The sequence below is a fragment of the Hyperoodon ampullatus genome, assembly GCF_949752795.1.
Source record: "Hyperoodon ampullatus genome assembly, chromosome: X".
Taxonomy (NCBI): domain Eukaryota; kingdom Metazoa; phylum Chordata; class Mammalia; order Artiodactyla; family Ziphiidae; genus Hyperoodon; species Hyperoodon ampullatus.
In genome coordinates, this window is record NC_136913.1 from 87,040,827 (window position 1) to 87,066,093 (window position 25,267).

General features: G+C 38.4%; 1 protein-coding gene across 3 annotated transcripts in view; it reads right to left on the reverse strand.

Moving 5' to 3' along the window:
* Positions 1–23,599, reverse strand: part of SYTL4 (synaptotagmin like 4) — a gene marked incomplete at both ends in the record, with an annotated part of 39,999 nt that extends 16,400 nt beyond the window's left edge. For all 3 annotated transcript variants that reach the window (XM_079727366.1, XM_079727365.1, XM_079727367.1), the window contains 4 exons: positions 22,439–22,541; positions 22,774–22,883; positions 23,024–23,239; positions 23,490–23,599. In XM_079727366.1, coding sequence (XP_079583492.1) covers positions 22,439–22,541; positions 22,774–22,883; positions 23,024–23,239; positions 23,490–23,599 — 539 coding nt within the window. The remainder of the gene's footprint in view (positions 1–22,438; positions 22,542–22,773; positions 22,884–23,023; positions 23,240–23,489) is intronic.
* Between the last annotated feature and the right edge of the window lie 1,668 nt (positions 23,600–25,267).

Sequence of the window (25,267 nt, forward strand, 5' to 3'; positions counted from 1 at the left end):
TTGGAGTGATGAAAATGTTCTGAAATTAGACAGTGGTGATGGTTGCACAACATTCTGAAAGTACTAAAAGCTACTGAACTGTATACTTTAAAACTGTTAAAATGATTAATCTCATGTTATGTAAATTATACCCCAATTTAAAAAAAGAAAAAATAATATCCTGTCACTCAGAGCCCTCCTTCTCACTCGGAGTAAAAGACAGAGTTCTTACAAGTGCCAACAATATCTTACATGATCTGCTTCTCACCTCACCTCTGTCTTTATCCCCTACCCTCCCCACTTGCTCACCAGTTCCAGATGACTCACACGTGCCAAACACAAACTCACCTTAGGGTCTTTATACCTGCTGCTTTCTCTGCCTAGAAAGTATCTCTTTCCCCCAGATACTCTAAGGGTTTGTGCCTCTTTGCTTCCTGTCTTCTCTCAAATGTCATCTTATTATTAAGACTTTTCCCCTGCTGGCCTAGATAAAACAGCTTATATTCACATATGCTTTCCTGGCACTCCCTCCCTTTAATCTAATTCATTTTTCTCCATAGCGCTTGTCAACATCTGATATGCAATATATTTACTTGATTATTCCCTTATTATCTGTGCCCCCCACTCCCAAATCTAAGCTCCTCAAGCAAGGGACTTTGTTGTCTTCACCAGTGTATCCCACTGCCTAAAACGGTGCCTGGAAAATAGTAGGCATTCATAGACATTTATCAAACAAATGAAGGAACTAATAACAAATGAGCAAAGAATGAAGTAACCAAAATGTATAACGTCTTAGGCAGTAGAGACTAAACTTTCCAAGTTAACATAACATGATGTTTGAGATAGCTTTATGAAAACAGACAGCTGGGGTGGAAATCCTAAGGCATGCCAGAGGTGAAACAGCGGTCATTTCTTGAGAGATACATTAGCTTTATAGGTGAAGACACAGCAGGGAGTTTGATTTCATTTTTACTTTAGAACCATTCTTTTTCCCCATTTGCTGCAAAGAATAAAGAACCTAAAGCAGAACCATTCCTCTAGAGAGGTAGTTTAATAATGGCCCACGGAGAGTGTTTCTGCTTGTATTTTTTCCTAAAGATTAATACGTACTGATGCAAAGCTGATACAAACCACCGTAGGGCAAAAAAGCAATTATTTGACATCTGTGCAGTAGAAAAATAGACTAAGAGACGGGAGTCCTGGGCTCTAACTATCTGTATGATCTCAGGTAAATCACTTATCCTGCTTTCTTTTCTGTAAAAATAAGGGGGTTGAATTAGATTATCTCTGAGGCTCCATAATTTTATGGAAAAGATCACTTATGGCCACTTAATCTGTTTCCATGTTTAGGATAAATAAGAGTCTTCTGAGCCCAATGAGACAAGAGGTCATAGACAGCCAGAAGCAATGGGCTTCAGAAATTACGTTCTGACCAGTGATGCCAGATGTGTTAATCAGGTTCAGGAAACAAAAGCCATCCTTATCCGCAAAGGAAAAAGGGGGGCCTCATTACCTAAAACAGATGAGTCACCCACCCAAGGCTGTGTGGATAAAATCACAGTACATACATACAATGAAACACCATACAGAGAGCAAAAAGAATGAGGCAGACCCTTGGTGCTGACATGGAAAGATGTCAATGTTATATTTTTCTGTCATTTTTTCCCATTTGCACCTTGAGTTATAACTGACATAAATAAACTGCACATGTTTAAGTGTGCAGTTTGATGAGTTTTGACATATGTATACATTGGTGAAACCATCACCACAATTAAGCTATCTCTCCCTCCTCACCCCAACTCCAAGTAAGTGCTGATCTGCTGTCACTGAAATTTAGCTTGCTTTTTCTAGAATTTTACATAAACGGAATCATACAGTATGTCCTCTTTTTTGTTTGGCTTCTTTCACTCAGCGTGATTATTTTGAGGTTCAACCATGTTGTTGCATGTATCAGTGGTCCATTCCTTTCCACTGCTGAGTAGTATTCCACTGTATAAACAAAGCACAGTTTATCCCTTCACCTGTTGATAGACACTGGAGTTGTCTCTAGGTTTTGGTGATCACAAATAAAGCCACTATGAACATTCACGTACAAGTCCTTGTATGGACATAGTCTTTTATTTTTTTTCTAATACATTTTTTAACACCTTTATTGGAGTATAATTGCTTTACAATGGTGTGTGAGTTTCTGCTTTATAAAAAAGTGAATCAGCTATACATATACATATATCCCCATATACCCTCCCTCTTGTGTCTCCCTCCCACCCTCCCTATCCCACCGCTCTAGGTGGTCACAAAGCACTGAGCTGCCCTCCCTGTGCTAAGTGGCTGCTTCCCACTGGTTTTACATTTGGTAGTGTATATATGTCCATGCCACTCTCTCACTTTCTCACAGCTTACCCTTCCCCCTCCCCATGTCCTCAAGTCCATTCTCTACATCTGTGTCTTTATTCCTGTCCTGCCCCTAGGTTCTTCAAAACCTTTTTTTTTTTTTTAGATTCCATATATATGTGTTAGCATACGGTATTTGTTTTTCTCTTTCTGACTTACTTCACTCTGTATGACAGACTCTAGACCCATCCACCTCACTACAAATAACTCAATTTTGTGTCTTTTTATGGCTGAGTAATATTCCATTGTATATATGTGCCACATCTTCTTTATCTATTCATCTGTCGATGGACAGTTAGGTTGCTTCCATGTCCTGGCTATTGTAAGTAGAGCTGCAATGAACATTGTGGTACATGACTCTTTTTGAATTATGGTTTTCTCAGGGTATATGCCCAGGAGTGGCATTGCTGGGTCATATGGTAGCTCTACTTTTAGTTTTTTAAGGGACCTCCATACTGTTCTCCATAGTGGCTGTATCAATTTACATTCCCACCAACAGTGCAGGAGGGTTCCCTTTCCTCCACACCCTCTCCAGCATTTGTTGTTTGTAGACTTTTTGATGATGGCCATTCTGACTGGTGTGAGGTGATATCTCGTTGTAGTTTTGATTTGCATTTCTCTAATGATTAATGATGTTGAGCATTCTTACATGTGTTTGTTGGCAATCTGTATATCTTCTAGGACATATTCTTTTGCTTCTCTTGAGTAAATACCTAGAAATTTAAAGGCTGACTCACAGATAGGTGCACATTTAACTTAAGACACTACTAAACTGTTTTTCAAAGTGGCTGCACCATTGTACATTCCTACCAGCACTGTATGAGAATTCTAGTTGCTCTATATCCTCATCAAAAATTGGTATGGTCAGGGGATCGGATCAAGATGGCGGAGGAGTAGGAAGTGGAGCTCACCTCCTCCCACAAATACATCAAAAATACATCTACATGTGGAACGATTCTCACAGAACATCTACTGAACACTGGCAGAAGACCTCAGACTTCCAAAAGGGCAAGAAAATCTCCACGTAATGGGGTAGGACAAAAGACAAAAAAGAAAGAAAGGAATAGGGATGGGACCTGTGCCCCTAGGAAGGAGCTGCAAAAGAGGAAAGGTTTCCACACACTGGTAAGTCCTCTCACTGGTGGGGAGATCAAGCCAGGACAGATGGGGAGCTTCGGAGCCTTGGAGGAGAGTGTAACAACTGGTTTATGGAGGGCAAAGTGGAGAGAGACCTGCACAGAAGGTCAGTGCCACCATCTGGCACTCCCCAGCCTGAGACGCTCAGCCGCTGGGGAAGGTGGGGGCTGGGTGCTGAGCTTTGGGCTTCCGAGGTCATATCCAGGGAGAGGACTGGGGTTGGCTGCAAGGAGACAGCCTCAGGGGGCTAAGATGTGGTGCGCCACAATCAAGGGAATACAGGAATAAGCATGGGCCCGCCGGAGAGGCAAGGCGCCATTGTTGGGGGCTGTGCTAGGAGAGGGGTGAGCTCACCATAGGAGCTTCTTTCTCTGAGCACACACTCTCAAGCAGCAAGGCACTGCCTACACAAGCTCCAGGCGTGGGCATGAGCCACCACTGCCATCTCCGACCCCAGAGATGGGCATAGACTGCTGCCACCATCAAGGGTCCCAAGATTGAGTGCCAACCGCTGCCCCCGCCTCCCCAGGAAGGTGTGCAGCCCACTGCCACCATGGGTCCCGTGACCAGGCGCCAGCCACTGCCCCCACTTCCCTGGGAGTGCGCAAGACCTGCCACTGCCAAGGGTCCTGTGACCAGTCACCAACCTCTGCCACCCCACCCCTGTCGTCTCCCCTGGAGCATGCACAGCCAACACATGCTGAGGAAAGAGATGGCAAGCAACCAAACCAAAATCAGCCCTCACGCCAAAAGAATATTAAACCCAAACGACCTACGCAGGAACACTCCTGCATATAAATAGCCCTCCAAGACTACAGTAGGTAACTGTTTCTCCTAAACTCACAGGGTAAGAGAAATACAAGCAAAATGAAGAAGCAGAGGAAACACTCCCAGTTAAAAGACCAAGAAAATTGTCCTGAAAGAACAAACAATGAAAGAGACCACTTCAGTTTAATAGACATGGATTTCAAATAGGAGATAATGAAAATACTAAAGGAATTAAGAAAGGCTATTGACAGAAATGCAAATTACTATAAAAAGGAACGAGAAACTATAAGAAGGAACCAAGAAAAACTAGAAGATTCATTTGCTGAGACAAAAGCTGAGCTAAAGGCAATGAACAGCAGAATGAATAATGCAGAAGAAAGAATAAGTGATCTGGAAGATAGAATAATGGAAATTACCCAATCAAAAGAGCAGGCAGAAAGCCAAATGAAAAAGAAAAAAAGTGAAAGCAATACAAGAGACCTATGAGATAATATAAAGCATGCCAATCTATGAATAATGGGGATTCCAGAAGGAGAAGGAAGAGAAAAGGGGATTGAAAATGTATTTGAAGGGGACTTCCCTGGTGGCACAGTGGTTAAGAATCCGCCTGCCAATGCAGGGGACACAGGTTCGAGCCCTGGTCTGGGAAGATCCCACATGCCGTGGAGCAACTAAGCCCATGCACCACAACTACTGAGCCTGCACGCCACAACTACTGAAGCCCACACACCTAGAGCCCATGCTCCACAAGAGAAGCCACCGCAATGAGAATCCCATGCACCACAATGAAGAGTAGCCCCGCTCGCTGCAACTAGAGAAAGCCTGCGTACAGCAACAGAGACCCAATGCAGCCAAAAATAAATAAATTTAAAAGAAAAAAGAAAGGAAATGTATTTGAAGAAATTATGGCTGAAAACTTCCCAAACTGAAGAACTAAACAGATATCCAGATACAAGAAGTACAGATGGTCCCAAACAAGATGATCCCAAACAGACCTACGCTAAGACATATTATAATAAAATGGAAAAAGTTAAAGAGAGGATTCTAAAGGCAGCAAGAGAAAAACGGAGTTAATTATAAGAGAACCCCCATAAGGCTATCAGCTGATTTCTCTACAGAAATGCTGCAGGACAGGAGGGAATGGCAAAATATATTCAAAGTCTTGAAAGAGAAAAATCTGCAACCTAGAATGCTCTACCCAGCAAGATTATCATTTAGAATGGGAGAAGAAATAAAGAATTTCTCAGACAAGCAAAAACTAAAAGAATACAGCAATACTAAAGCTATCCTAAAAGAAATATTGAAAGGTCTTCTCTAAATTGAAAAGAAGGAAGAAGATATAGGAAGGAGGAAATCACTATTGGAAAGTAAATCACTTAAATTAGCCAGTATACAGATCACAAAGAGAAAAAAAACTATTTGTGAAAGCGATGATAAACACAAGGAACAGCAAAAGGATAAACACGAAGATGTAAAAGAGGACATCAAAATCATAAAATGTGGGGAAGGAGAGTAAGAAAATGTAGATTCTTTTTTCTTAGAATGTGTTTGAGCCTATATGTCTATCAGTCAAAAGAAAGCAGATATAGGTAGAGGTTAACATACTTGAAAAACAGGGCAACCACAAATCAAAAATATACAACAGATTCACAAAAAACAAAAAGAGAACACAAGCGTAAAATAAAAGGAAATTATCAAGCCACAAAAAGAAAAACAAAAAGAAAAACAAAGGAACAAAGAAGAAACATAGAATCAACTGGAAAACAAGGTTTAAAATGGCAATAAATACATACGTATCAGTAATTACCTAAAATGTCAATGGACTGAATGCTCCAATCAAAAGACATAGAGTGGCAGCCTGGATACCAAAAAACAAGAGCCTACAATATGCTGCCTACAAGAGACACACCTTAGGGCAAAGGACACACACAGACTGAAAGTGAGGGGATGGGAAAAGTTATTTCATGTAAATGGAAATGACAAGAAAGCAGGAGTTGCAATACTCATATCAGACAAAATAGACTTTAAAACAAAGGCCATAAAGAAAGATAAAGAAGGATACTATATAATGGTAAAAGGATCAATACAAGAAGATAATTTTACACTTATCAACATATATGCACCTAATATAGGAGAACCGAAACACATAAAACAAACACTAACAGACATTAAGGGAGAAACTGGCGGGAATATAATAAGAGTAGGAAACTAACACTACACTCACATCAATGGGCAGATCTTCTAGCCAAAAAATCAGTAAGGCAAGAGAGACCCTAAATGATACAATAGAACAGTTAGACTTAATTGATATTTTCAGGATATTACATCTAAAAAAAAAACAGAATACACTTTCTTTTCAACTGCGCATGGAACATTGTCTAGGATTGACCACATATTAGGGCACAAAACTAACCTCAACAAATTTAAGAGTACAGAAATTATTTCAAGAATCTTCTCTGACCACAATGGCATGAAACTAGAAATAAACCACAGGAAAAGAAATGACAGAAAAATGATTACACGCAGACTAAACAACATGCTACTAAAAAACCAATGGGTCAATGAGGAAATCAAAACGGAAATTTAAAAATACTTTGAGAAAACAACAAATGAAAACACAACCATACAAAATCTATGGGATGCAGCAATAGCAGTTCTTAGAGGGAAGTTCATAGCAATACAGGTCTTCCTAAAAAAACACGAAAAATCTCAAATAAACAACCTAACATACCACCTAAAGGAATTAGAAAAAAAGAACAAACAAAACCTGAAGTTAGCAGAAGGAAGGAAGTAATAAAGATCAGGAAGGAAATAAACAAAATACGGATTTTAAAAGACAATAGAAAAAGTAAATAAAACCAAGAGCTGGTTCTTTGAAAGGGTAAACAAAATTGACAAACCTCTGGCCAGGCTCACCAAGAAGAAAAGAGAGAGAACCCAAATAAACAAAATCACAAATGAAAAAGGAGAAATCTCAACAGATACTGCAGAACTACAAAAAAAACCATAAGAGAATAATATGAACAATTTTATGACAACAAATTTGACAACCAAGAAGAAACAGACAACTTTCTAGAAACATAAAGCCCACCAGACTGATCACTATAAGTGAAATAGAATCTGTAATTTTAAAAAACTCCCTACAGAGAACACACGGCGTGCCTCAGGCTGTTGCAACGTCATGCTGGCCTCTGCTGCCGCAGGCTTGCCCCACATTCTGTACCCCTCCCTAACCGCAGCCTGAGTGAGCCAGAGCCCCCTAATCAGCTGCTCCTTTAACCCCGTCCTGTCTGAGTGAACAGCAGACGGGCTCAGGTGACCTACATGCAGATGTGGGGCCAAATCCAAAGGTGAACCCCAGGAGCTGTGCAAACCAAGAAGAGAAAGGGAAATTTCTCCCAGCAGCCTCAGGAGCAGCAGATTAAATCTCCACAATCAACTTGATGTACCCTGCAACTCTGGAATACCTGAATAGACAACGAATCATCCCAAAATTGAGGTGGTGGACTTTGGGAGCAACTGTAGACTTGGGGTTTGCTTTCTGCATCTAACTTGTTTCTGGTTTTATGTTGATCGTAGTTTAGTATTTAGAGTTTATTATCACTGGTAGATTTGTTTATTGATTTGATTGCTCTCTTCCTCTTTTTTATAAATATACATAAATACTCATTGCTCCTTTTTCTCTTTTTGTGAGTGTGCATGTGTATGCTTCCTTGTGTGATTTTGTCTGTATAGCTTTGCTTTTAACATTTGTCACAGGGTTCTGTCCATTTCTTTTTTTTTTTTTTTTTAGTATAGTTTTTAGTGGTTCTTATCATTGGTGGATTTGTTTTTTGGTTTGGTTGCTCTCTTCTTTCTTTCTTTTTTTTTACTACTTTTTAGTTTTTCATAATTTTTTTTATTTTAATAACTTTATTTTATCTTATTATTATTTTTTCTTTCTATCTTTCTTTTTTTCTCCCTTTTCTTCTGAGCCGTGTGGCTGACACAGTCTTGGTGCTCCAGCCAGGTGTCGGGCCTGTGCCTCAGAAGTGGGAGAGCCGAGTTCAGGACACTGGTCCACCAGGGACCTCCCGGCTCCATGTAATATCAAACAGCAAAAGCTCTCCCAGAGGCCTCCACCTCAATGCTAAGACACAGCTCCACTCAATGACCAGCAAGCTACAGTGCTGGACAGCCTATGCCAAACAACTAGCAAGACAGGAACACAACCCCACACATTAGCAGAGAGGCTGCCTAAAATCATTATAAGGTCAAAGACATGCAAAAACACACAACCAGATATGCTCCTGTGTACCAGAAAGACAAGATCCAGTCTCATCCACCAGAACACAGGCACCACTTCCCTCCACCAGGAACTCTATACACCCCACTGAACCAACCTAACTCACTGGGGGCAGACACCAAAAGCAACAGGAACTACGAACCTGCAGCCTGCGAAAAGGAGACCCCAAACACAGTAAGTTAAGCAAAAGGAGAAGACAGAGAAACACACAGCAGATGAAGGAGCAAGGTAAAAACCCACCAGACCAAAGACTTACAAGAATTAAAGACCAAACAAACAATGATGAACAACACAATAAATGAAATTTAAAAATTCTCTAGAAGGAATCAATAGCAGAATAACTGAGGTAGAAGAACGGATAAGTGACCTGGAAGATAAAATAGTGGAAATAACTACTGCAGAGCAGAATAAAGAAAAAAGAATGAAAAGAATTGAGGACAACCTCAGAGACCTCTGGGACAACATTAAATGTACCAACATTCGAATTATAGGGGTCCCAGAAGAAGAAGAGAAAAAGAAGGGACTGGGAAAATATCTGAAGAGATTATTATTGAAAACTTCTCTAATATGGGAAAGGAAATAGTCAATCAAGTCCAGGAAGCAGAGAGAGTCCCATACAGGAAAAATCCAATAAACGTGCCAAGACACATTAATCAAACTATCAAAAATTAAATACAAAGAAAAAATATTAAAAGCAGCAAGGGAAAAACAAATAACATACAAGGGAATCCCCATAAGATTAACAGCTGATCTTTCACCAGAAAATCTGCAAGCCAGAAGAGAGTGGCAGGACATATTTAAAGTGATGAAAGATAAAAACCTACAACCAACATTACTCTACCCAGCAAGGATCTCATTCAGATTCAATGGAGAAATTAAAACCTTTAGAGACAAGCAAAAGCTAAGAGAATTCAGCACCACCAAACCGGCTTACAACAAATGCTAAAGGAACTTCTATAGGCAGGAAACACAAGAGAAGGAAAAGACCTACAATAAAAAAAACCAAAATAATTAAGAAAATGGTAATAGGAACATACATATCGATAACTACCTTAAATGTAAATGGATTAAATGCTCCAACCAAAAGACATAAACTGGCTGAATGGATACAAAAACAAGACCCATATACATTCTGTCTACAAAAGACACACTTCAGACCTAGGGAGGCATACAGACTGAAAGTGAGGGGATGGAAAAAGATATTCCATACAAATACAAATCAACTTAAAGCTTGGGGGCTTCCCTGGTGGTGCAGTGGTTGAGAGCCCACCTGCCGATGCAGGGGACACAGGTTCGTGTCCCGGTCCGGGAAGATCCCACATGCTGCAGAGCGGCTGGGCCCGTGAGCCATGGCCGCTGAGCCTGCGCATCCAGAGCCTGTGCTCTGCAACGGGAGAGGCCACAACACTGAGAGGCCCACGTACCGAAAAAAAAAAAATTAAAGCTGGAGTAGCAATTCTCATATTAGATAAAATAGACTTTAAAATAAAGACTATTACAAGAGACAAAAAAGACACTACATAGTGATCAAGGAATCAATCCAAGAAGAAGATATAAAAATTGTACATATTTATGCACCCAACATAGGATCATCTCAATACATACAGCAAATGCTAACAGCCATAAAAGGGGAAATCGACAGTAACACAATCATAGTAGGGGACTTTAACACCCCACTTTCATCAATGGACAGATCATCCAAAATGAAAATAGAAAAGGAAGTACAAGCTTTAAATGATGCACTAAACAAGATGGACTTCATTGATATTTATAGGACATTACATCCAAAAATGACAGAATACACTTCCTTCTCAGGTGCTCATGGAACATTCTCCAGGATAGATCATATCTTGGGTCACAAATAAAGCCTTGGTAAATTTAAGAAAATTGAAATCATATCAAGTATCTTTTCTGACCACAACGCTATGAGACTAGATATCAATTTCAGGAAAAAATCGGTAAAAAATACAAACACATGGAGGCTAAATCATACACTACTAAATAACCAAGATATCACTGAAGAAATCAAAGAGGAAGTCAAATAATACCTAGAAACAAACGACAATGAAAACATGACGACCCTAAACCTATGTGATGCAGCAAAAGCAGTTGTAAGAGGGAAGTTTATATCAATACAATCCTACTTCAAGAAACAAGAAACATCTCAAATAAACAACCTAACCTTACACCTAAAGCAATTAGAGAGAGAAAAACAAAAAAAAAAAAAAAAAGTTAGGCCATTAGCCAGACTCATCAAGAAAAAAAGGGAGAACACTCAAATCCACAGAATTAGAAATGAAAAAGGAGAAATAGCAACTGACACTGCAGAAATACAAAGGATCATGAGAGATTACTACAAGCAACTATATGCCAATAAAATGGACAACCTGGAAGAAATGGACACAGTCTTAGAAAAGCAGAACCTTCTGAGACTGAACCAGGAAGAAATGGAAAATATAAACAGAACAATCACAGGCACAGAAATTGAAACTGTGATTAAAAATCTTCCAATAAACAAAAGCCCAGGACCAGACAGCTTCACAGGCGAATTCTATCAAACGTTTAGAGAAGAGCTAACACCTATCCTTCTCAAACTCTTCCAAAATATAGCAGACGGAGGAACACTCCCAAACTCATTCTACGAGGCCACCATCACCCTGATACCAAAACAAGACAAAGATGTCACAAAGAAAGAAAACTACAGGCCAATATCACTGAAGAACATAGAAGCAAAAATCTTGAACAAAATCCTAGCAAACAGAAGCCAACAGCACATTAAAAGGATCACACACCATGATCAAGTGGGGTTTATTCCAGGAATGCAAGGATTCTTCAATATATACAAATCAATCTATGTGATAAACCACATTAACAAACTGAAGGAGAAAAACCATATGATCATCTCAATAGATGCAGGAAAAGCTTTCAACAAAATTCAACACCCACTTATGACAAAAACCCTCCAGAAAGTGGCATAGAGGGAACTTACCTGAACATAATAAAGGCTATATATGACAAACCCACAGCCAACATCATTCTCAGTGGTGAAAAACTGGAACCATTTCCTCCAAGATGAGGAACAAGACAAGGTTGTCCACTCTCACCACTATTATTCAACACAGTTTTGGAAGTTTTAGCCACAGGAATCAGAGAAGAAAAAGAACAAAAAGAAATCCAAATTAGAAAAGAAGAAGTAAAGCTGTCACTGTTTGCAGATGACATGATACTATACATAGAATCCTAAAGATGCTACCAGAAAACTACTAGAGCTAATCAATGAATTTGGTAAATTAGCAGGATACAAAATTAATGTACAGAAATCTCTTGCATTCCTATACACTAATGATAAATAATCTGAAAGAGAAATTAAGGAAACACTCCCATTTACCACTGCAACAAAAAGAATAAAATGCCTTGGAATAAACCTACCTAAGGAGACAAAAGATCTGTATGCAGAAAATTATTAAGACACTGATGAAAGAAATTAAAGATGGCACAAACAGATGGGGTGATATACCACGTTCTTGGACTGGAAGAATCAACATTGTGAAAATGAGTATACTACCCAAACTAATCTACAGATTCAATGCAATCCCTAAAAAACTACCAATGGCATTTTTCACAGAACTAGAACAAGAGTTTTCACAATCTGTATAGGAACACAAAAGACCTCGAATAGCCAAAGCAATCTTGCGAAAGAAAAACAGAGCTGGAGGAATCAGGCTCCTTGACTTCAGACTATACTACAAAACTACAGTAATCAAGACAGTATGGTACTGGCACAAACGCCGAAATATAGATCAATGGAACAGGATAGAAAGCCCAGAGATAAACCCATGCACATATAGTCTCCTTATCTTTGATAAAGGAGGCAGGAATATACAATGGAGAAAAGACAGCCTCTTCAATCAGTGGTGCTGGGAAAACTGGACAGCTGCAAGTAAAAGAATGAAATTAGAACACTCCCTAACACCATACATAAAACTAAACTCAAAATCAATTAAAGACCGGGCTTCCCTGGTGGTGCGGTGGTTGAGAGTCCACCTGCCGATGCAGGGGACACAGGTTCGTGCCCTGGTCCAGGAAGATCCCACATGCCGTGGAGCGGCTGGGCCCGTGAGCCATGGCCACTGAGCCTGTGCGTCTGGAGCCTGTGCTCCGCAATGGGAGAGGCCACAACAGTGAGAGGTCCGTGTATCGAAAAAAAAAAAAAAAAAAAAAACAATTAAAGACCTAAATGTAAGGCCAGACACTCTAAATATCTTGGACAAAAACATAGGCAGAACACTCTATGACATAAATTGCAGTAAGATCCTTTTTGCTCCACCTCCTAGAGAAAAACAAAATTAAACAAATGGAACCTAATGAAACTTAAAAGCTTTTGCACAGTAAAGGAAACCATAAATAAGATGAAAAGACAACCCTCAGAATGGGAGAAAATATTAGCAAATGAACCAACTGACAAAGGATTAATTGCCAAAATTTACAAGCAGCTCATGCAACTCAATATCAAAAAAACAAATAAGCCAATCCAAAAATGGGCAGAAGACCTATATAGATATTTCTCCAAAGAAGATATACAGATTGCCAACATACCACATGAAAGAATGCTCAACATCACTAATCATTAGAGAAATGCAAATCAAAACTACAATGAGATATCACCTCACACCCGTCAGAATGGCCATCATCAAACAATCTACAAACAATAAATGCTGGAGAGGGTGTGGAGAAAAGGGAACTCTCTTGCACTGCTGGTAGGAATGTAAATTGATACAGCCACTATGGAGAACAGTATGGAGGTTCCTTAAAAAACTAAAAATTGGGGCTTCCCTGGTGGCACAGTAGTTGAGAGTCTGCCTGCCGATGCAGGGGACACAGGTTCGTGGCCCAGTCCAGGAGGATCCCACATGCCGCTGAGCGGCTGGGCCCGTGAGCCATGGCCGCTGGGCCTGCACATCCGGAGCCTGTGCTCTGCAACAGGGGAGGCCACAGCAGTGAGAGGCCCGCGTACCGCAAAAAAGAAAAAAAAAAAAAAGACTAAAAATTGAAGTACCATATGATCCAGCAATCCCACTACTTGACATATACCCCGAGAAAACCATAATTCAAAAAGAGTCATGTATCACAATGTTCATTGCAATTCTATTTACAATAGCCAGGACATGGAAGCAACATAATTGTCCATTGACAGATGAGTGGATAAAGAAAATGTGGCACATATGTACAATGGAATATTACTCAGCCATAAAAAGAAATGAAGTTGAGCTATTTGTAGTGAGGTGGATGGACCTAGAGTCTGTCATACAGAGTGAAGTAAATCAGAAAGAGAAAAACAAATACCATATGCCAACACATATATAGGGAATCTAAAAAAAAACGGTTCTGAAGAACCTAGGGGCAGGACAGGAATAAAGACGCAGATGTGGAGAATGGACTTGAGGACACGGGGAGCAGGAAGGGTAAGCTGGGACGAAGTGATAGAGTGGCATGGACATATATACACTACCAAATGTAAAACCAATAACTCGTGGGAAGCAGCTGTATAGCACAGGGCGATCAGCTCCGTGCTTTGTGACCACCTAGAGCGGTGGGATAGGGAGGGTGGGAGGGAGATGCAAGAGGGAGGAGATATCGGGATATATGTATATGTATAGCTGATTCACTTTGTTATAAAGCAGAAACTAACACACCATCGTAAAGCAATTATACTCCAATAAAGATGTTAAAAAAAATCCTCCCTACAAACAAAAGTCCAGAACCAGATGGCTTCACAAGCGAATTCTAGCAAACACACAAAGAAGAACTTATACTGATCCTTCTCAAACTCTTCCAAAAGATTGAAGAGGAGGGATCACTCCCAAAGACATTCTGTGAAGCCACCATCACCCTGATACCAAAACCAGACAGAGATACCATGAAAAAAAGAAAATTATAGGCCAATACCTTTGATGAATATAGATGCAAAACTTCTCAACAAAATATTAGCAAACCGAATCCAACTACACATTAAAAAAGATCATATGCCATGACCAGTGGGATTCATCCGAAGTTCACAAGGATGGTTCAACATACGCAAAGCAATCAATGTAATACACCACATAAACAAAAGAAAAGTCAAAAACCACATGATCCTCTCAGTAGATGCAGAAAAAGTCAAAATTCAACATCCATTGATGATAAAAACTCTTACCAAAATGGGTATAGAGGGAACATATCTTATCATAATAAAAGCCATTTATGACAAGCCCACAGGCATTGTAATACTCAATGGTGAAAAGCTGAAAGCCTTCGTGCTCAACTGTGGAACAAGAGAAGTATGCCCACTCTCACCTCCTCTATTCAACATAGTATTGGAAGTCCTAGCCACAGACAAGGAAAAGAAATAAAAGGTATCCATATTGGAAGGGAAGAGGAAAAATTGTCACTATATGCAGATGACATGATACTATACATAGAAAACCCTAAGGACTCCACACAAAAACTATTAGATCTAATAAATGAGTTCAGCAAAGTAGCAGAATACAAGATTGACACCCAGAATCGATTGCATCTTTACACTGACAATGAAATATCAGAAAGAGAATGTAAAAAAATATATATACCTTCTAGAATTGCACCAAAAAAATACCTACGAATAAACCTGACCAAGGAGATGAACGACTTATATACTGAGAACTATAAAACATTAATAAAGGAAATTAAAGAAGATTCAAAAAAACAGAAAGATACCCCATGCTCTTGGATTGGAAGATTTAATATTCTTGAGGTGGCAATACTACACAAAGCAATCTACAGATTTAATGCGATTCCTATCAAATTACCCATGACATTTTTCACAGAACTAGAACAAATAATCCAAAAATTTACCTGGAACCATAAAAGACCCAGAACTGCCAAAGTAATTCTGAGGGAAAAAAAACACCTGTCTGCAGGTGGCATAACTCTCGCAGACTTCAGAAAATACTACAAAGCTACAGTAATCAAAACAGTGTGGTATTGGTACAAAAAGAGACATATGGATCAATGGAACAGAATAGACAGCCAAGAAATAAACCTACACACCTACAGTCAATCTTTGACAAAGGAGGCAAGAATCTAAAATAGTAAAAAGACAGTCTCTTTAGCAAGTAGTGCTGGGAAAGTTGGACAGCTGCATATAAATCAATGAAGTTAGAACACATCTTCACACCATGCACAAAAATAAACTCAAAATGGCTTAAAGACTTAAATATAAGACATGACACCATAAAACTAGAAGAGAACCTAAGCAAAACATTCTCAGAAATAAACTGTAGTAATATTTTCTTAGGTCAGTCTCCCAAGCCAATAGACATAAAAACAAAAATAAACAAATGGGACCTAATCAAACTTACAAGCTTTTGCACAGCAAATGAAACCATAAACAAAACGAAAAGACAACCTACAGAATGGGAGAAAATATTTGCAAATGATGCAACCAGCAAGGGCTTAATCTCCAAAATATACAAATAGCTCATACAACTCAACAACAAAAAAACAAACCACCCAATTGAAAAATGGGCAGAGGACTTTAACAGACATTTCTCCAAAGAAGACATGCAGATGGCCAACAGGCACATGAAAAGATGCTCAACATCACTAATTAGAGAAATGCAAATCAAAACTATAATGAGGTACCACCTCACACTGGCCATCATCAAAAAGTCTACAAGTAACAAATGCTGGAGAGGGTGTGGAGAAAAGGAAATCCTCCTACACTGTTGGTGGGAATGTAAATTGGTGCAGCCACTATGCAAAACAGTATGGAGGTTCCTCAGAAAACTACAAGTGGAGTTACTATATGATCTAGCAATCCCACTCCTGGGCATATACCCGGACAAAACTATAATTCAAAAAGATACACGCAACCCTGTGTTCAAAGCAGCACTATTCACAGTAACCAAGACATAGAAACAACCTAAATGTCCATCGACAGATGAATGGATAAAGAAGATATGGTACACACATACAATGGAATACTACTCAGCCATAAAAAAGAATGAAATAATGCCATTTGCAGCAACATAGATGCAACTAGAGATTATCTTACTAAAGTGAAGTCGGAAAGAGAAAGACAAATACCATATGATATCACTTATATGTGGAAACTAAACTATGGTACAAATGAACCTAGCTACAAAACAGAAATAGACTCACAGACATAGAGAACAGACTTGTGGTTGCCAAGGGGGATAGGAGGAGGGAGAGCGATGGGCAGGGAGTTTGGGGTTAATAGATGCAAACTATTACTTTTAGAATGGATAACAACAAGGTCCTACCATATAGCACAGCGAACTATATCCAATCTCCTGGGATAATTCATAATGGAAAAAATATTTGAAAAGAATGTATATATGTGCATAACTGAGTCACTTTGCTGTACAGCAGAAATTAGCACAAGATTGTAAATTGACTATACTTCAATAAAAAATTTAAATTAAAAAAACTGGTATAGTCAGTCTTTATAATTTTAGCCATTCTAGTGGGTACACAGTAGCATCGTATAATGATTTTAATTTGCATTTCCCTAATGACTAATGATGTTGAGCATCTTTTCATGTGTTTATTTGACATCTGTGTATTGTCTTTGGTAAAATGTTCAAATCTTTTGCCCATTTTCCATATTATCTGTATTCTTGAGTTTTTTTAATTCTGTCTCATTTTTTTCACTTAACATGTATACAGTACGATCCTTTTGTAAAAAGAAATGAAAACTTGAAATATCTAAGCCATATTTGTACATTTAGACAGTCTGGTAGTCCATATATCAAAATTATTAATGACTGGTAACAAGAACTGTCTGGGGCAGAGGAAGTGAGGTTACTGGGGACTCATTTGATATATTTCTATACTGCTTTTCATCAATCATATAAAACATGATAAAATCATTTCTCTTTGGCCAAGAGAAAGTTAGGGGAAAAAACACAAATAAAAAGTCAAAAATTCACCAGCAGCAGCCAAATGAGGAAAGGACTAAAGCCTCAAGTCATAAAGTTGAAAAAGTCATGGCTAAGAAAACGAAGAAAGATCTAGCTCAGCAAAACTTCCAATGCGGAGATATACAGATTAAGTGAGCAGGCAGTCCTGGGGTAAGACAAGGAAAACAAAAATCCTCAAGATTTGCAGCCCCAGGTATCACTGGGAGACCCCAACAGAGGCAGACAAGCCTGCTGGGGGATGTCATCTCTCAGGGTCGCTGGTATGAACTAGAGGATGCATCCAGAGCTGGACTGAGTGAGCCCAGATATTTAAGAGAATTTCAGGAAACTGAAACCCAGGATCCCCAAGTTGTCTTTTGCCCCTCCCCTCAGGTTACAGAAAAGAAGTATATAGAAAGCAATTTCTTTTTTCCCAAGTATTGTATTTTATTTTATTTACTTTTTATTGAAGTAGAGTTGATTTACAATGTTTCAGGTGTACAGCAAAGTGATTCAGTTATATGCATATGCATATATATATATATATATATATATATATATATATCTTTTTCAGATTTTTTTCCATTATGGGTTATTACAAGATATTGAATATAGTTCCCTGTGCTATACAGTAGATCCTTGTTGTTTATCTGTTTTATATATAGTACTGTATATCTGCTAATCCCAAATTCCCAGTTTATCCCTCCCTACCCCTTTCCCCTTTGGTAACCATAAATTTGTTTTCTATGTCTGTGAGTCGATTTGTTTTATAAATAAGTTTATTTGTATCATATTCTAGATTCCACATATAAGTGATATTATATGGTATTTGTCTTTGTCTGACTTACTTCACTTAGTATGATAATCTCTAAGTCCATCCATGTTGCTCCAAATGGCATTCTTTCTTTCTTTTTATGGCTGAGTAGTATTCCATTGTATATATGTACCACGTCTTCTTTGTCCGTTCATCTGTTGATGGACACTTAAATTGCTTCCATGTCTTGGCTATTGTGAATAGTGCTGTTATGAACCTTGGGGTGCATGTATCTTTTCGAATTAGTTTTTGTCTTTTCCATATATATGCCCAGGAGTGGGACTGTTGGATCATATGGCAACTCCAGCTTTAGTTTCTTAAGGAACCTCCATACTATTTTGCATAGTGGCTGCACCAATGTACATTCCCACCAACAGCATAGGAGGGTTCTCTTTGATCCACACCCTCTCCAGCATTTATCATTTATAGACTTTTTGATGATGGCCATTCTGACCAGTGTGAGGTGGTACCGTATTATCATTTTGATTTGTTTTTTTCTAGTAATTAGCAATGTTGAGCATCTTTTCATGTGCCTGTTGGCCATCTGTATGTCTTCTTTGGAGAAATGTCTATTAAAAGTCTTCTGCCCATTTTTTGTTTGGGTTGTTTGGTTTTTTGATGTTGAGCTGTATGAGCTGTTTGTTTAGTTTGGAAATTAATCCCTTGTCAGTCACATCATTTGCAAATATTTTCTCCCATTTCGTAGGTTGTCTTTTCATTTTGTTTATGATTTCCTTTGCTGTGCAAAAGCTTTCAAGTTTAAGTAGGTCCCATCTGTTTATTTTTGCTTTTGTTTCCATTACTCTAGGAGACAGGTCCAAAAAAAATATTGCTGTGATTTATATCAAAGAGTGTCCTGCCTACGTTTTCCTCTAGGAGTTTTATAGTATCTGGTCTTATAGTTAGGTCTTTAATCCATTTTGAGTTTATTTTTGTATATGGTGTTAGAGAATGTTCTAATTTCACTCTTTTACATGTAACTGTCCAGTTTTCCCCACACCACTGACTGAAGAGACTGTCTTTTCTCCATTGTATATTCTTGCCTCTTTTGTCATAGATTAATTGACCATAAGTGTGTGGGTTTATTTCTGGGCTTTCTATCCTGTTCCATTGATCTATGTGTCTGTTTTTGTGCTGGTACCATACTATTTTGATTACTGTAGCTGTGTAGTATAGTCTGAAGTCAGGGCACTTGATTCCTCCAGCTCCATTCTTCTTTCTCAAGATTGTTTTGGCTACTCAGGGTCTTTTGTGTTTCCATACACATTTTAAATTTTCTTGTTCCAGTTCTATGAAAAATACCATTGGTAATTTGATAGGGACTGCATTGAATCTGTAGATTGCCTTGGGTAGTATGGTCATTTTAACAATATTGATTCTTCCAATTGAAGAACAGAGTATGTTTGTGTTGTCTTTAATTTCTTTCATCAGCCTCTTATAGTTTTTGGAGTACAGGTCTTTTGTAGAAAGTAACTTCTATCCTTAAACTAAAGTATAATTGAGTGTGGAGAAGAGATAAATTGTGTCAAGTTGAGATGAAAAGCCTGTCAAGAAGAATTCACACACTATATCAGAGCAAACAAAAAATACAGACAGAACCTCCCATGTTAAACATGAGTAGAATGAAAAGAAGTGGTCCAGAAGATACATAAATATGACATGGGGTGGGGAGAAATAGAAAGAACTTGCATGATGTACAAAGAACTCATTGTGGAGAAGAATATAACCATAGGAAAATAAGTAGCTTTTTTGTGAATGCTTTAGACTTACACAGGAACTTAATAAGAATATAGATTTGATAAGGCACAAGAGCTCAATACAAGATGATGAAACAACAAAATTAGAGAAAAAGGAAAACTGAGAGCAAAGAATAAATTAAAACCTAAACAAGATCATTCATTCAAATCAGTAAATTAGATACAGCAAAAAGGAAGGGGGGAGGGAAGAAGGGAGGAAATGGAAAAAAGAAAATGGCTGAAAATCAAAGTAATAGCGCAGAAGAAAGGGTTGGGTTATTATGATTAATTGCTTTCACCTTTCTCTTTTTCTTTTGCATTTGACAGTAAAAGGACAGAAATGGAAGATGAAGAAATCCAATGTCCCTGAAGTGGAGAACTTAACTAGTGAAATAGAAAGAGTTCACAGGATACAATGCAGAAAAATTTTCCATCAGTGAAGAAAGAATTCATCAAGGGTACACTGTGTATTAGGGAAAAATGAAACAGGATGATCACCAGTGAGATCTATCCTTGTTAAGTTACTAAACTTCAAGAAAAATAAAAGGAAAATTTCAGGCATATTCAGACACACATGTGTGCGTGCATGTATGTGCGCACGCACACACACCACACACACACACACACACAGTGTGTGTTACCTACAAGGGAGAAAAACAAAAGGCTAGCTGGCCTAAGACTTCTTCAGTTACATTCAGTGGCAGGAGACAATGGAGTAATGTCTACAATATTCTAAGGGAAAGAAAGTGTAACCCAAGAATATAATATCCAGCCAAGACATCATTCAAATTCATAAAGGGACTAGGCAGACATTCTTAACATGAAAGAGTGAAATGAATATAGCACCCACAACCTCTTCTTGAAGGAACTTCTCAATGATAAAATCCTGACAATCAAGAAATAAGTCAAAGTAAAGGATTCAGAAATATAGATGAACCATGGGCCAAAGCCTGGTTGTAAGCATAAGATCCTTTTAAATATGAACTAAAACTAAACAAACAGATAAAACAAGCAGATGGTTTATGACTGCATAACAGAATGTAAATGCTGTAAGCCCTGACAAAGTAAAAATAACTTGATTAATAAAAAGTGGGAGTAGGGGAAAGTGTTAGGAGGAAGTGTAAGGAAGCTAATCTCCTCCTCCTTCTTCATAGTAGAGTCCACTGATAATGTTTAATACTGAAAAAGGTAGATTTACAAAATGACTAAATGATCATTTGACCCAGCAACTCCACTCCTAGGTATCTTTCTAAGAGAAATGAAAACATATGTCCACACAAAAACTCAATACAAATGTTCATAATAGCATTAGTCCAAAAAGTGGAAACAATCCAAATGTCCATCAACAGATGAATGGATGAACAAATGGGGGTATATACATATAATGGAATATTATTTGGCAATAAAAAGAAATGAAGTACTGATACATGCTTCAACATGGATGAACCCTGAAAACATTATGTTAAGTGAGACAAGACAGTCACAAAGGACCACATATTGTATGATTCTATTTAAATAAAATGTCCAAAATAGGCAAATATATAGAAATTAAAAGTAGATCAGTGACTGTTTAGGGATGGGAAAGATATGGAGGTTGGGGAGTCACTGATAGCTAAAGGGTACAGGGTTTCTTTTTAAGGTGACAAAAAGTTCTAAAATCAATTGAGGTGATGGTTGCACCATTCTGTGTATATACTAAAAACCATTGCATTGTACACTATTAATAGGTGAATTATATGGTGTATGAATTATAGCTTGATAAGGCTGTTACCAAAAAGACTACAAAAAAATGACTAACTGGTCCATGGTTTTCATATTTTTTCTTAAGCTTAAATGGATATTAATGACTAATATCTTTTATGGTAAAGAAACATTCGTCTGAAGATTAGCAATTCCTGTATTTTATTTCAGTGTTTTATTCTGTCAAATTCAAGTAAAATTAAACAAAGCTTTTAATTTAATATATTATGACCCAATATTATAAAGGTTTTTCAGTCTATCCATTCACCCATCCCTCTATCTACATATATGCACAAAAGATATCTGAAATAATTTTCACATAATATGAATACTGGGGTAGTAAGAATTTGGGTGATTTGTTCATTTCTTTATTGTTTCCTATACTGGTTAAATGTTTAATAATGAGTATGTGTTATCTGTATTTGTCTTCAAATTGTTCTTATAAAGCACAAAGTAAATATACCAAAATGTTAATGTTTATATGTGGGTTGCAGGATTAGGAAGTTTTTTTTTTCTTCCTTCTTTATTCTTTTCTGTACTTTCCAAATTTGCCTACAATGAGAATCTATTATTTTACAAACAGAAGTAAAAAATATAAAAGAATTAAAGGAATGTGTAGCAGTTCTTTAAATGATTGCTTGGTTCTTACCTGGGTTCCTTCTGTTGCTCCTGAATTATCTTTCTTCCTGGCCAGATATTGCCCATCTGTGACTGATGAAGGAGGGACTGTCCCACTGTCTCTCTTTTATTCACTTCAAGACAAACAAAAGCATGGCAGAGGGGTGGTGATGAGGGGGGGAAAGGAAACACAGCATGCTTGCAGAAAGGATGGCAACACAATCTTCATGTTCCCTACAAACAGGCTGAGCTCATGGAGTGAAGACACCACCAATAAGAATACACTAAGATTCCACAGCAGAGTGTCTATCACCCACAGCAGAGGGTCAAGCACCTCAAGGAACCATTTCCCGACAGGTCCGGTACCTGCAGGTTTGTGGCGCAGGGACATCCTGATTATCTCACTGCCAGTGCGGTAAGCAAAGCGATTCACTTTCTGGTCATAAAACCAGTCTCCAGTTGCCTTCTTCAGCTCTCTGCAAAGGAATAAAAGAAAATGACATACGGATTAAAAAAATGGCCCTTGACATTCAACCAACAAAGGATGAGGGGAGAAATTCTAACCACAACTGGGGCCCCATTTCTTCTCTCTACTCAGCCATAAGTTAACACTCACATTTCCTTGGTGCACACCTTGCATCTCCAAGTACCACTGCTTTCCTGGATACGGCAGTCCCGACACACCAGGTGATTACAACCCCGACAAGTGTTGGTCTTGGGAGTCAAACGGCCCAGGCTCTCCTGGCACCGGGCACAGGTCCGATCACTGTAGTGTTGGCTGCCCCTTTTGGCCCCTTTCCTTTTTATCTCCAGTAACTCATTCTTCAGTCGCCTGCCAAGACCCAAAAGAGAAACACAAGTGATTTGAAATCTGCATAGGCTGGATGGAGAGGGGTTGAGGGGTAGAGACAGTAAGACTATTTGGTTCTGTGGAACCACAACCTCAGGACCCAACCTGACCCACTAAGGAGTTGTAAACCTCATACACAAGTTCCTCTGAAAGTCAGATGAGAAGTATAAGGAAAAGTCCAGGTATCATTGGTTAAAGGCCTGGGAGCCCATGATTTTTCTGGGACTCTTACCTAATCCTTTTCTCGTCTGCTTTTCGGAGCTCCTCATCTCGTTGTAGAACACTGAGGATCAAATCCCTTTCCACCTCAGACAGAAAAGAGAGGTCAAGTATCTCCGACATGACTTATTCTAGTTTTTCCTTCTACTCTTCTTTCTTCAAAGCTACCAGTCCAGGAGAGCTACCCCAGAGTTGCCTGAAATAAGATAAGAACTAATTTCGCACAGGTAATTTACTCCAGAAGAGGCCCACAGCCCTAGAGCCTTTCGGTGGGCTACCTCTTCCTTGAGCCAGGCTAGAGATAACATAGAATTATGTGACCAATTTACCATTCCTACTCCCATGTGAATCCTACCCTGAAAATGAAGAGGTTTTGATTTTTCAAGAAGAAATACTTATTCATGACTCTGCCAAAGGGTTGGGTCTTTCAACATAAGTCTGGAAAGAGCACAGAACAGCTGAGTCAAATTCCCCCTCCACCAAAGTGTATCCTCAATCATCCAATTTTCAATTTTTTTAATGTTCTCAAGTAACAAGTCTATTAAGCCAAATAATCAGACAGCTGGTCTCTGTAGTGGAGAAAACCACACAGGGACCTCTGCCAGTTGAAACCCATTTCCCCTTTCCTGACCAGCATCCATGTTCCCAGGATGCAGTCAGCTTTCTGCTACACTTCAGAACTGCTGTCACCTATTCTATCTCCCAAAGTCCTTATTGCTAACACTACCTCAAGAATATCTTCACCTATTTCATTCACATTTGTTGAGAACCCAATCACAGGTATTGGGCAAAGTGCTGGGGATACAGAGATGAGTAAGGCACAGTTCTTGTCTTTATGAAGGTCACAGAGTAGTAGGGGGAGACAGATACACACACAGTACAGTGTACTAAGTGCTACTAAAGGGATAATAAATTGTTATGGGAACTTACAGAAGGGAGTAACTAGTTCTGTCTTGCCTAGAGAGGGAAGAGAGAGAACTATACATGTGGAAGGTTTTACAGAGCAGGTGGATTTTACCTTATAGAACAGAGTATATTATATGTTTGTTGGTTGGGGAGAATGGTAGGAAATACAGGTTGGAACCAGATTATGTAGCTCTCGAATACTCTTAAAAATTAAGAAATTTAAAACTGATGACACAGACAATAGAAATCCATCGAGCATCTTTGTTGTTGCTTTGTTTTTGATATTGGGAAATGACATACTCAAATTTGTTCTACAAAGATTGCTCCAGCTATAGTATGGAAGACTGATTCAAAAGACAAATTGAAGTACAGTTAGTAACACATTGTAAAATATGCATACTCGTTAGGCAAGCAATACCACATCTAAGAACCTAACTAATAGAAATATTCACATAAATGTGTATGCAAGGTATAAGTACAAGAAAGTTACTGCAATATTATTTGTAAGAGCAAAAACAAGTTCTTTAACAGAGAAATCATTAAACAAAACAATACTTCCAAATGATGGCATACTATGTATCCATTTTAAAAATGTGGTAGATCTGTATGAAAATATGTTCCTGAGTGGGAAAAAAAGTAATTTCAGGACTGCACTTGAATGATCTCTTTGGTAAAGTATTTATCTATACATTTGTATATGCAAAGAAAAAGGTCTAGAACAAAACCCATTATTATTGGTTTCTCTTGGGAAGCAGAACTGCAAGGGGGCAACTTTTACTTTTTACTTTACACAGTTATGATTTTTTTTTTACAAACATGTCTTACTTTTAAATTTCAAAAAAGAAAACAATTCAAAGGAGACAGGGGGATTATTATAATAATCCA